This window comes from Patagioenas fasciata, chromosome 9 (assembly GCF_037038585.1).
Source record: "Patagioenas fasciata isolate bPatFas1 chromosome 9, bPatFas1.hap1, whole genome shotgun sequence".
NCBI lineage: Eukaryota > Metazoa > Chordata > Aves > Columbiformes > Columbidae > Patagioenas > Patagioenas fasciata.
The window spans coordinates 30,352,771-30,365,717 of NC_092528.1; the positions used below are offsets into that span (position 1 = coordinate 30,352,771).

At 47.6% G+C, this 12,947-nt stretch overlaps 2 protein-coding genes across 11 annotated transcripts in view; one reads left to right on the top strand and one right to left on the bottom strand.

Moving 5' to 3' along the window:
- Positions 1-12,947, top strand: part of VEPH1 (ventricular zone expressed PH domain containing 1) — an 83,275-nt gene that overhangs the window by 18,510 nt on the left and 51,818 nt on the right. For 8 of the 10 annotated variants that reach the window (XM_071812756.1, XM_065844558.2, XM_071812759.1 and 5 more), the window contains 2 exons: positions 544-759; positions 3,908-4,082. In XM_071812756.1, the coding sequence (XP_071668857.1) occupies positions 544-759; positions 3,908-4,082 (391 nt within the window). Of the gene's footprint in view, positions 1-424; positions 760-3,907; positions 4,083-4,953; positions 7,258-12,947 lie in introns of those variants that run through there. The other 2 variants (XM_065844561.2, XM_071812761.1) reach the window with 2 other exon arrangements.
- On the bottom strand, positions 7,285-12,533 carry PTX3 (pentraxin 3). The gene is made up of 3 exons (XM_065844730.2): positions 12,211-12,533; positions 11,318-11,830; positions 7,285-8,545 (listed from the first exon to the last, which is right to left on the bottom strand). The coding sequence occupies exons 1-3, from the start codon at positions 12,356-12,358 to the stop codon at positions 7,932-7,934; spliced, it is 1,275 nt and encodes a 424-aa protein (XP_065700802.1). The 5' UTR covers positions 12,359-12,533; the 3' UTR covers positions 7,285-7,931.

Genomic DNA, 12,947 nt, shown 5'->3' on the forward strand with positions numbered 1-12,947 from the left:
AAGTATTTGGGAACCTGCATTTAATAGAATTATAGAATCATAGAATGATTTGGGTTGGAAGGGACCTTAATTTGGCTGTGTATGTTGTGGATATAGCAGTTGCAGTTTCTGGTTTAGCATGGTTATGGCAGAGTGGCCTGTGTGAGTGGCTGCAGTCTTATTCCAGAAGACCGTGCTTCAAGATAGACCACCGAAAAGAAATGGGTAGAATAATCCACGGTAGACCACCGAAAAGAAATGGGTAGAATAATCCACGGTAGACCACCGAAAAGAAATGGGTAGAATAATCCACGGTAGACCCCCGAAAAGAAATGGGTAGAATAATCTATACCTTTACAATAATGGGAACAAGGACCTAAGACAGTGAATTGTGTATGGGATGACTAATTTTTGTGTGTGTTTACACTAACCATTTGTTGTAAAGGTGGAAGTGAGAAAATAGACACTGGACATTGACAAAAACTCCATCTCTTCGGACTAATTTTGTGGGGGCCTTGAGAAGGGCGGGTGTTCACTGGCAAAACGTCTTTTGGTGTGAGCCAGGACTACCAGACGAACGACAATGACCAGGCGGTGGTGGAGATCTGCGTGACCCGCATCACCGCGGCCATCCGGGAGAACGCGTCCATTGAGCGGCACGGCCGGGCGCTGGTGGCGCTCTGGGAGTCCTGCCTGGAGCACAACCTGCAGCCCTCGGGCCGCGACGAGGACACGCCGCACGCCAAGATCGCCTCCGATATCATGAGCTGCATCTTGCAGGTGAGAATGGGCTCGTTTGAGGGGATGTCGCGCATCCCTTGGCTATTCAGCTTTATATTTTAAAATGCAGAATCCCAGAGTGTCAGGGGTTGGAAGGGACCTGGGAAGCTCATCCAGTGCAATCCCCCCATGGAGCAGGAACACCCAGGAAGGTGTCCAGGCGGGTTTGAATGTCTGCAGAGAAGGAGACTCCACAACCTCCCTGGGCAGCCTGGGCCAGGCTCTGCCACCCTCACCCCCAACAAGTTTCTTCTCATATTTAAACGGAACCTTTTGTGTTCCAGTTTGCACCCAATTGTGCTTTGTTTTCTGAGGGTGCGCAGGAGCGATTGCATTTGTTTAAAACCCAAGAATATGACCCTGATTGTTAATGTATGTGGTTACGTGCGTGCAGCATCTGTTGCAGTGAATCAAAAGTTTTGGCAGCTTCCTTATCTTTAGAAGTGTCTTGACTGTTTACTGACAGAATTCATTACCTTAATGCTCCATTAATTCAAAGTATTCACGTTTTATGTAAGTATTAAAGTGGGAGGCACAGAACTATCGTTTTCTGTGGTTACAGGAAGATTCATTTGAAAGCACTTAATATCAAGGAAGAGGTTATTATTTGGGATCGTTCTGGAAAGCAGCAGAATGCCAAAGAGATATTAATGGCATGATATTAGGCCATTAGATATCCTGTCAGTAAAGAGGATCTCCCTTAACATGTTGATTGCGAGTGCTGTCCCACGGAAGGCGCTGCTTGGCCCCTTGTAGGATATATTGTTCCATAGACTTATTGAGATTCCTCGTCCAGTTTGGCTGGAAGTCCGGAAGAAGATAAAAAGCTTCAAAAAAAATACCATCAATGCTGAATTTGCTTCCATAACATTTTACTTTATAGTCCTAGTGTATGGTCAGTTCTGTTTACTCTGAAGACTCACAAAAAAGTGGATTATAGGGAGGAAAAAAATGTCGTTTTCTGAAAGCCAGGTTGCTGTTGGCTTTGGGAAGCACAGAGGTTTATTCTAGGCAGGCGTTTGGTCAAGATGATAGGTGAGGCTTAGCGAGATTCCTGCTACGCTGGCATCCCGAGCCCTGAACCGTGAGCAGGGCAGAGCTACACCTTCCAGACCAGAGACCATACATTGTAATATCAGATTTTGTCTCTGTGGTGCTTTAGAACTCATATTTCATGAGAATACTAAATTATGCAATGGTTTGTCTAAGGGCTTGTGCTATTGGCAGCTGTGTGCCCGAGTCCAGCGAGCTCATACCCAAATGTTTTCTGGTTTGCACGGTGGTGCCGATCGCTTCGAGAAAGGAGTTCATTGAAATGTAATGAGAAAGTTATAAAAGAGCGTTTGCTGCTCCCTGAAATCAAGCTATTATCTGTAAGTTCCTTTGCATTAAAAGAAGAAAGGAGGCATAGAATGAGGTTTTATACAGTACGTGAGGGATAGTTGAAGTAGTAATGAATATCTGACAGCTGGGTTGGATCTCGCAGCATGTTTCTGTTGCTATTAACAGCAGGGAGGTCCCTTAGGTTTGCAAACATCGCTGTATCATATTATCGAAATCTGGTTTTCATTGTCGCCTTCACATTTCCATAAACGTGCATTCGTGCCCTGATATTTGTAAAGGAACAAACGAAACCTTTGTCCTTCTATCTCAATTCAAACCTTCTCTTAACCAAGTATTTTATCTTTATTGTAGGGGGAGAAAAAATATTCTTTGGTGTTTTCTTAGGTCTTTTAAATCGCAGTCGGAGGCCCAGACCTTATCTTCCCATTGGTTGTGTGCGGAGTCCCAGAGCACAGCTCGGAGGCTCAAGTTGGCTCCTGCTCAGCGGTGCCTCTCAGCCAAACATCATGAGGCATTATGTTGATTTTTAACGTGCTGCTGCATAAAGCTCTGCTCGTTTTAAGGGTGTTTCTCATTAAAGATGCAGTTTTGGGTCGTATGGCCATTGCCATGCTGAGTGATCTCGACTCTTAGGGGTTGCTGCGGCCTCTTCTTCCTTAGGAGCGGCTGCAGCGCTCGGCTGAGGAGCCCGATAGCAGAGTATATGGAACAACAGATTTGGCTTTTCTCAAGTCTAAATTGATTTTTTGCAGTGCCGCTCCAGAATGAGCATCTGGCTTGTCTTTCTTTGCGCTATTTCATTGCTTGCTGAAACATCTGGGTTCCAGTGGTTGCCTGTGATTTCAGATGCTAATTAAATACAATCATCTTGTAGGTTTATTTTCAAAACCAGCCATGTACTCCGGTTTCAAAGAGATGTTCAAAACTGAGCGGAGATGAGAGAAAAGCACTGATTAAGGAGGCTCCAGAGGGGATGCGGGTCCTCAGTTGCACATAAATACATCCTGCTACTTTCAGGGGCAGTTACGTATGGGAACTTCATAGGCAGTGGATGCGTACAGTCTGTGCACACAGTTCCACGTATACAAATAGTTGCAGAAAACCTTTTCTGACATTACCATCAGAACCTAAGTGTACATGCAGATACCTCTGAGATCGCTGAGGCTCGGTGCTGTTTTGGGGATAGAAATGAGCTGGCGTTCAGAGAAATTGGCTGGAGTTTAGGAAGGAAATGAAATTATTGTTAGAGGAAAATTGCTGATCAACACTACAGCTATTGCCCTGCAAGCAAGTCTCCCGGTACCCTTATGCATACTCTTTTTCCTCATTTGACCAGTTTGGCTTTGATTTAGTCCCAGTGGCTGAGCATGGGATGCTGTTCTGGGAGCAGAGCACAAAGGCCAAAACTCAGAGCAGCACCGCGCTTTGGTCTCTGTGAGAGGAGCTGTGACGGCCGCCGTCTTCTCTGCGAGCACCACACACAACGTCTCGTCAGAAACCTCACAGCAGCTCATGTTGAACCACTGAACTTCATTCGGTGCGTTTTCCTCCTCCTGCAGAGGACAAAAATCGGTGCGTTCTGAGCATCTCCTGGGGCAGCAGTTTTAAACGCATGCCCTTGCTCTTTCTTTGAAGTCCGCCCTCCGTGGCGTTACCAAAACACGGCCGTGCTTGATGTCCGTTTGGCTTTTTTTTCCCCCGTTGTTTTGATTTTTGTTTCTCTACGCTGATCAGCGTGAGACTTATTTATTCTTTTCTTCTTTCCAGCTGCTTGTTTTTCAGTGCTTTTTGGTGTTTTTCGCAGAATTACAACCGAGCTGCGGTGATGGCCTTAGCGGTGCCCGTGGCCGTGAAGTTTCTGCAGCGGGGCAATAAGGAGCTGTGCAGGAACATGTCGAGTTACCTGTCCTTGGCTGCCATCGCCAAAGCGGATCTGCTGGCCGAGCACACAGACACCATTGTCAAAAGTGTCCTGCAAGGTACGAACACACTGAGGTTTTAGGATCTAGTCCTGCAGCGTGCCCACCGTTAGATTAATTAGGCGGTATTAGACCTATACATTGTACATAAAAACATGCGCGAGGCATGTATGGATCAAGCATATATATGGGCATAGCTAAATGTGATGAAACACGTTAGGCACAATCTGTAATGGAATATATCAAGGAAAAGCTTGCAAGAATATTGTGAATTTACTGAGCCTTGTTGGCTGTGGAAGTTTTATTATAGATTGGATGACCCATCGGGCAGGAAATACATCTGCGCTTGTTAGTACGCTCTACTAATGGACTTCAAATTATAAGCCATTATATGAGATACTAGTTACTGGGCTCTTACCCTTTCTATTAGTGTCATTGGCAATGCTCCAAAACATAAATGGGGAAGAAATGAATCCCATTCTGTGGCAAAAATAGTCAGATGTAAGATAGAAAAATCTTTGTAGTGGTTCTTTAATTTTGTCTGCATTGTTAGCTTTACATAGAATATTGTTCCTAAACCCTGTACATATTACTTTTGTGGTTTAAAAAGCCAAAAAGATTCATTCCTCTCCAAAAGGAAATCGAACTTAGTTGGAGTAGTGAAGTTCGCAGTATTTGTTGCAATACAGCGGTGCTGCAGTGGTAAAATCACCGCTTTTCTTCAAGCACGGGTCATAGAAATAAGTGGCAATAGCTGTCTAATTATTCCAAGAGCATCGCTGTGAAGATGTTAAGCCCTCAAATTAAATGTGTGCATTTTGTATGTGTTAAAAAATATCGGTGGAGCGTGTTATGGAGGGATAGCTAATCTAGGCAGTAATTTTGTCCTCAGGACATAAGAGTTTTCATGTTTCTGTCCACTTCGTTTAAGGTCAAATGTGTGATAAACATGATAAATACGTGTGAGCTGGGTGATAATATTAATCACGCCCAAGAACAGAATATTGCTGACAACTTTGGAGGCACAAGGACGATTCCTCTGAGACTCGTGACATGGGTATTTATGTGTTAACATTGCACGTTACCACTTGTGACTCGGTCCTGTTAATGGAAAGAAATGAAGTGAAGCAGCTGTGATGGTACAGTCGTAGGCGTGGGGAAAGCGATAGGCACCCACAGCTGAAGGTTTTGTCGTGGCTGTGCCCGTGTATTTATGTTCTTCTACCAGCAGATGTTGCTGTGAACATCAGGTTTGGAAATTCCAGGCTGCAAGAGCTCGCTCAACAGGCAAAGTACTTTGTGTTATATAGTGGCTTAATAGCGCTGTGCAGAATTTATATGTCAGGCATGAAGAGGTTGGTTCGCAGCTAAAGACGGAGAAAAGCAGGAGGATGAGCTGCTGATGGATTTACAAAGGGCCTGTTCTGGAGTCACAGCCGCAGCTCAGCCCAGCGGCACCAGCGGGGCTGATACGAGCCCTTGGCCCCTTGCCTGCGTTTGAGAGCGAACTGGGCTTTTTTTGATTACCTGGGGCAACTGTTTGGCTGCACAATCAGTTTCTTATCTTATTAGCTAAAAAAGAGCTCTTTGAAAGAGCGTTCAACCGCTCTGTTCCAGTTAGCGCGAATTCGGCTCCTCAACACGCAAACGTCTGTTCCGTGCCCGCCATGCTGACGGGTCCTGTGCCGACACCTCCCCGCAGCGCATGGGATCCGTCATGGGGGCTTCTCCGTGTTTGGAGCCCGAATTCCCCGCAAATACCATTTCCTTGGTGTTCTCCAAACAGGCAAAGTAACTGTTGGCAAAAAAGGATATAGTTAAGGCAGGGAAGAAAGAGAGAAGCTGCTGGCAGTGACCTGCAGGAGAGGATTAGACTGTGGGACGAGCTTTGCTAGTCCAGAGGTGATAGAGAAGAGCAGAGCGGTTGGACGCAGGATTTTGCAGCTGATTCGGAGCGAAGGAAAGGACGGGCTTTGCGTCGGGTCGTCCGCCAAACAGAACAGAGGTGGGAAACGGCTGCCAAGACACAGCATTTCAGTGAGAAAAGTCGCCAGGGAGGACTTCTCATGGTCTTTTTGAGGATTTTGCTTTTCCTGCCGCGTTTCATGGCCATTTGTTTCCATTTAACGGAAAGAGGATTGCAGAGCAGTTTTGCCCTTGCGCAATGCTGGGGCCTCAGGTATTTTTTTAATGAACTCTGAAGATCAGAGGTAATATTTCATCCTTCTTTAGTTATCTATATTTGCAGATATTATTTAGTAAGGGATTTTTGTCATACTCACTACTAAGTATTTATAATTTAGATACATTTTTCTTTGGTAATAGGAGAAATTCTAGCCATTCGAGCTGTTATTTTTACCTTCAACGAAGTGTTGCCAAAACTTTGGAGTAGGTTGTCTAACTTTAGCTCCCAAGCACAACCCTGTTGCATGGCACAGTAAAGCGGAAATTACCTTGTCATAACTTTTTCTTACTACTTCTGTATCATTGGAGGAAGGATCTGGTAGGTGCATCATTCGGGAATGAGCACAGCAGCAACGCGTCAAGAAACTTCTCAAAGCGCGGCCTTAGGGCATCTGTAGAGGATGAGAAAACGTAGAGTAAAGCCGAAGGCTGTGCTGCTTTCAGTGGAAACGAGAATCGCTTTGAATGAGAAATTCTCCGCGATAACTTGCTCAGAGGCTTCAACAGGTAGCGAAGAATCGTTCTTGTAGTAAATGGTTACGTATCCAGCGAAGAACGATTCAGCGTTGTCTGCTTCAGCTCATTTTTCTACGCACAGCTCGCCCCCGGTGTCTTGGCTCTGTGCTCCTGTGCGCTGTGTTTTTGGTGCATTTTGGATGAGCTCGCAAACACGAGAGAAGAAAGCCAGTGCCATCAATTCTGCCTCGTACGAACCTCCCGTTAGCATCAATTAAGTCGGTTATTTAGATATCTAAATGTATCTTAGAACTGAACGTGTCCTTCTGGGCTGGCCAGTGTTATGCATGGCGTACCGATTGATTTTTATGTGGAAATATCTCAAAACCAAGCCTTCCTTCGGGCTCCCAGTGCACACATGTGTCCCAGCGCCCGTGTCCCCATGGGAGAGCTCAGAGTGGCTTTACTAATCTAATACTTGGATTTCAGTCTCTCTTTGTATGAGATGGTGATGTTTATGTTCTTTTCCTATTAGCAGCTAAAGCTATGTGGTTCAAAATATGGAAGCATTCCCAACTGGTAGTTACTCTCAGAGTTTTCGGTTCATGAGAAGCGTGGAAAGTTATAGTTTAGTGTAGTGTCTTTATTTACAGAACAACTTTACAAAAATAATTTCAATAAAATTATTACAAAGTCAATGTACAATATAATACAGCTGCGTTTTCTCCACATCTAACGTCCGACTATGATGGGGAATATTACTTTTATATGTTAGGTCAATCTGTGGCATAAATAATGCTTTAAACAAGGAGCTAGTTTTGTTATAGTCTACAAATTACTAACGATTAATAAACAACACATTTCTTGGCTTATGTGGTTCCTCTGTACAATTCACATTAGCGCTATAAAAGCCGACGGCTGGAGGAGCCCGGGAGATGCGCGGCCCTCACGTCTGTGCTGCAGGGATGCCAGGAGCACCGCTCGGCTGCCAAATGTCCACGGTGGCACTTTATATATCAAAAACCAGTCACCTGGCCTCAGGAACGGCTTTTCCGATGCCACCATGGGGGTTGGTTTGTATTTTTTTCAGTGTTTTGCCAAAGCAGCAGGCAGAGATCAAATCCCATCTCCACAGCACCTCGTTGTGTGAACTCGCACCGCCGACCTTCCTTGGGAAGCTGCGAGGGACGGGCTCCGTTCACTCGTACGTGTTGGCATCCAGATCAACATCAAACCCGTTCTCTGCTTCGGAAGCTGCCTTGCCAGAGTTCAGGAAACGTACTGAGCTCCTCCATACGGCAAAACCTCCGTGACTCCCCACCCCACCACGTTGCCCCTGATGCCGCACGCGTCTTCTCCGCCCTGCGCCGCTATCTCTGTGCCGCTGAGCACTCTGTCCCACATGTTAAAGCCAGTTAATTTCCCAGAGAAGGCCAAAGCTTCGTCAAACCCACCTCCCACGCAGCAACCGTTCTTTTCTTGACCGATCTGCAAAATCCCTCCGTCCGGAATGATGTGAGCATCGGCAATGCCCGAGGTGGCGCCCGCCAGCTCGCCCTTCACCCACAGGGACGCGGAGCCGTTCTGCGAGCTCCAGGCGCCGCAGAGATGGAGCCACTTCCCAGGGACAACGACGTTCTCGACAACTAACCTGTGCTGGTCGCCACCAACGACAAGCACTGCGGAGTCCCGGCTGAGGTAAAGCTGGATTTCGTAGGGATTGAACTTGGTCCCGTAGGAGAAGACAATAGTTTTGTCCAAAGCCTCGGTCACTTTGATCCAGATACACGCAGTGAAGGAGCGAAGGGTCATTCCAGCAGTTGGGTGAACGCTCCCGAATATCTTTTTTGAGCGCATGGGGAATAGAATTGCTGTTTCACACCCTGGAAAAAGTTAGAAAGGTGGTTAGGTGGATAAAAACGAGCGTATTTGTACGTGCACAGTTAAGAACCTTGACACATGGTCACTTCTGGGCTTCTCGAAGGGAGCTGGGAGCTCAGCTTAGCAATGGGATGTAGGAACCCACCTACAAAGCGGTAGGAAGAGGCTCTCAGATCTGATGGATGGGTTTGCTGAATGCTACGGCAATGGGTCTAGGGGTTAATGAGGCCGCAGGAACACATGTGAGCTCTTCCCTCGCTGCAAAAGTGGCGCATTGTACAGCCCTGAGCCACGGAAAGTGGCGTTTGGGTTTCATCCTGCCTGCCCTGGCGCTCGCCCGGGGGCCTGTGCGGCCCAGGAGAGCTGCTCTGCTGGCTCACCTAGAGAAATCAGCGCTTTGCATCAGGTAATTATGGCGGGTAGTCCTCCTTTGCTTCATCTAAGGCTTGGTTTAGCCTCAGTGTGGTTCTTTTCAGGATGAAGTGATGAGAAGAGCAGCATTATGCTGAAGGGATGGGGCCGGTGATCTGTCCTGAGCTCGTTGTGTCCTGTCCTTGTCGCCGGGATAAATGGGTGAAAAAGCAGGTGCAGTGTGGGCAGAAATGTGCCGAGATGTCTTTATTTATTATAACATTTCCCTTTTCTGACCCTGCCATTAGGGCTGTTGGTCAGAACTTCCACCCGCACTGGTTAAGCCTGGGAAATGTGTAGGACAACTGGTATTTCTTAAATGGTTCACCTCTTATCTCTAGTTAATCAATATGTTGATAACAGATAAGCTACAAGCAGCGACAGAAATTGAAGAAACTTAGAAAGTAATGATGATCACTAAACCCAAGCCATTTTTGGTATTCTGCATACTGTTCCTCAGTCATATGTAACTTAATATTCTAAGCAACGTAGGGGGAAAAGCAGCCCCATTCTACCATTGAGCTGGTTCATTTCCTATTTAAACAAGCTAGAGGATCTAAAATGTCTTAAATGTGTGTGGAAATTTCAGCTTGGGGGAATGAAGGGCTCTTTGTGCCCTCCAGGCCCGCGCTGCTGTGTTATTTCTGTGTTATTTCTGCTCCCTTCTAGCTCCCAGCACATTGCTCCATTGGCCCTTTTGAGGAGGGACCCGAGAGCAACTGCTGGGGCTGCTCCTCAAAATGCTACTTAGGAACGCTATTGTCAAAAAGCTTTTAATTAGCAAGCTTTCAGGCTCTATTATCAAGCCTAAACAAAATTAAAACCAGCCTCAGTGAGGAACACAAAGTGTGATTAGAAAAGCCCTCAAGAGTGTGGCTGGCGGTGGTTCAAGATGTGAGAAATTAAAGTCAGTTGGTAAAAATTCCCTCGGAAAAAAGTTTCCAGAGGGAGGCTCTGGAAGTACTTAAATTGTATCTTTTAAATTAAAAAAATAAGAACGTTTTCTAGAAAACTACATAGGAAGCGGTGGAAACGATCTGGATTTCCACTAATGAGGGTGAGATCCTGGATGCCGATGGGGTTTTTGACTCTCACCTGGCGCAGAGGCGCTGCCGGGCTGGCCGTGCTGCACACAGAAGGGATGAGATCATGCATTTGGAAGGCAAGATTCACGTGTTTTTCGGGGGAAAAAAGGAATATGCTGTGAGATCTACTCCCAGTACACAAAGATTACTGAAGGGTTGCGATAAATCAAGGAGTAAAAGCGATTTACTTATAAAGCTGAAGCCGTGTCTTCCCCGAGAGGGCAGGTTCGTGTTGGATTGTGAAACGCTTTGATGTAAATGTTGTTATGTTGTGTTTGTATCGTTGTTGCCTTTGCTTTAGCAGCTATAAGCGGCTCTCCTGGCGGTGTTGCTCAGGTCAATACAGTCATTAAAGAAGACATGTCAGCATTAAAACATGTCAGCATTAAAACATGTCAGCATTTAAGGCTGCGGTGATAACAATCCGGCAGGCAGGGTTACACTCAGCGTAGTTACATCCTGCACGGAGCAATTTTGCAGCCACACGTTTTAAATAGCTGGGCGGGGGGGGTCTGCTCTGCCATATCCAAGTTGCTGTCGCTGTTTTTTTTGGGGTGTCCTATTACAACATATAGAAAAACTGACGTGAAATTTGAGATGCGAGCTCATCTTTCTGCAGCCACCGCGCTTGCTGCTCAATGCAAGTATTTTGGAACGGGGGAAAAGCTAAAAAAGCCAAAACCGCAACAATAGCGGAGTGTTAGTGATTTTTCCGTCCTCTCGGGCAGCTGGGGTTGGTGAGGAGGGGGCAGCGTTTATTGTGGGAGAGGAGGGGGCGGGTACGTGCGCGAGGAGAACAGGAGGGCTCAGCAACTCGTGCGGGTGGGTGGGAGGGAGGTAAAAGGTGAGACAACACCGTTTGTGTGGTTTAAGTCTCGTTGCTGCTCTCTGACGTGGGTTTGGGTCTGCGCTGGGTGGCTGCTCCGCCCTGCAGAAGGACTCGGATTAAACGCTTCTCTGATCCCACGTTTGAGAAGCTCAGCGCCTCTCCTTTGAGAGCAGTTAATGGGTTTCCTCCCTGGGTGTACAGGCTGCGGTGATGTTCCTAAGGCTGATTTGGAGTCGTAGGTGGAGGAAGGCGCTCAAGAGGAGTGTTCGCAGGGCTTATGTTTGGACAGGCCCACCACAGAGAGCTCTCTGGTGAAGCACAGCGCACCTGGACTGAGAGTCATCGAATCATTTTGGTTGGAAGAGATCCTCAAGATCATAGAGTCCAACCATAACCGAACTCCATCACTAACCCACGTCCCTGAGACCCCCTCCGCGATGGCGCCTTACCTGCCGGCAGTAAGCGCTGAGCTGCCCATTTCTGCGACGCCTTCAGTTCGGCTCTGGTTTGCTGGAGCTCCTTCCACAGGGCGTTCAGGACGAGCTGGTCTCCCGTGGGACCGCGCTTCTCCTGCTGCGGAGCCGTGTCCTGAGCCTCGGAGCCGCGCGGCCACGCGCTCTCCAGCCGCCCCAGCCTGCTGGACACGTTGCGGCTCAGCAGCAGAACGTGCTCAAGAACCTTCCCTTGCTCGGACTCGCGGAGCCTCTTGGCTTCTTCGGCTTGGTCACCGTCCTTCGCAAGCACCCGTTCTACCTGGGACACAATTTGGGAGGCGACTTTCTGGACGGCGGCGGCGAAGGTGGCGGAGAGCTGGCTCAGCTCTGCTCTCAGGCTCTGCACGTCCACCTTCAGCAGCTCGTCCACCGCCTGCAGCATCATGTTCTCTTTCATCTGTGAGTTCTCCAGCATGATGAAGAGCTTGTCCCACTCCGTGTGCTCTCGCTGGCAGTCGCACGAAGCAGCTGGAATGGAAGAGACAGATGTTGCTATTCTGTTGGACTTAAATATATAAACAGGAGGAGTATTTGACAAAATCTGGCTCTCCAGGGCTTACACGCTCCAGACTGTCAGCGCACTTCCCCCTATCAAAAAGTGTGTGTTACAGCAATTCTAAAACTGGCACGCAAGTCTTTTGCAAGAAAACTGAAAAATAAAGAGTATAAAGCAAATTCCAAGGCGCACCAAGTGTTTGAGCATTCGCTGTGTGCAATAATCTAGTGGCACAAGCATATGCTTCTTCCTCTGGAAGGAAAAAATGGTTTGTAATAATAAATGTTACAGAAGTTAGGCAGCAAAGAAAGCAAGTCTGCGCTTAGCACAAATTTGGTTTAAATCTGCTTACCTTCCTCAGTACCAAGAACCGGCCCTTCGATTTCGTTATCCAGGTTCACATACATGAGGTCGTAGTCATCGTCTTCATCCAGAACGGAGACAGAAGCCCTGAAAACACAGCAGAGCGTCAGCAGAGACAGGATTCCTCGGGGCAGCATCCTCCGGGCAGGCTGGGCTCCAGCCCCAGGCTTGAGCGGAGATGAGACCGCGTGGGATCCGCAGCCAAGCCCTGATGAACGCCGGGATCCACAGCCAGCCCCTGATGAACGCCGGGATCCACAGCCAAGCCCTGACGATCGCTGCGAGCGCCGGGGCTGGGATGAATGAGGGAGGCTGGAGCCAGCGCCGCAATAAGAGGGGGTTTGGCCGGGGGGCGTGCAGCTCGCTCAGTCCCAGCCCTCCCGGAGGGGCAGGAATGGGGAAAAGCTGCTCTTACTCCTGCTCTTGGCAGCTTTGCAAGGGCTGGCGGCACCGGGGGGTTTGCCGCCCCCGTTATGGGATTTTCGTGTTCTTTGTGGGCAGGAAAGCGTTCTCTCTGAACTCGTTTTGCTCTGGAGGGAATTGGTAGAAAAACAAACATACCTGGAGTCGCTTTGGATACACGTCTGTGGTTTAACCTAAAAAAATGTAGCTTTTTGGATAGTCACGTATAAAACTTGTATTACCTATGAGCAGTTTCCTGCTTTCAGCAATAAAGGAGAAGGTAAAGACAGCTCGTTAGAGTTTTGCTTTTTGAGCCCTGATTAC

Excerpts from the sequence above, each read along its gene's own strand:
- PTX3 (XM_065844730.2), bottom strand. The coding sequence starts at position 12,358 with ATGCTGCCCCGAGGAATCCTGTCTCTGCTGACGCTCTGCTGTGTTTTC. Across the intron at positions 11,831-12,210 it reads GGTTCTTGGTACTGAGGAAG|CTGCTTCGTGCGACTGCCAG; the intron begins GTAAGCAGATTT and ends CTTCCATTCCAG. Across the intron at positions 8,546-11,317 it reads TCAGCGCTTACTGCCGGCAG|GGTGTGAAACAGCAATTCTA; the intron begins GTAAGGCGCCAT and ends AACTTTTTCCAG.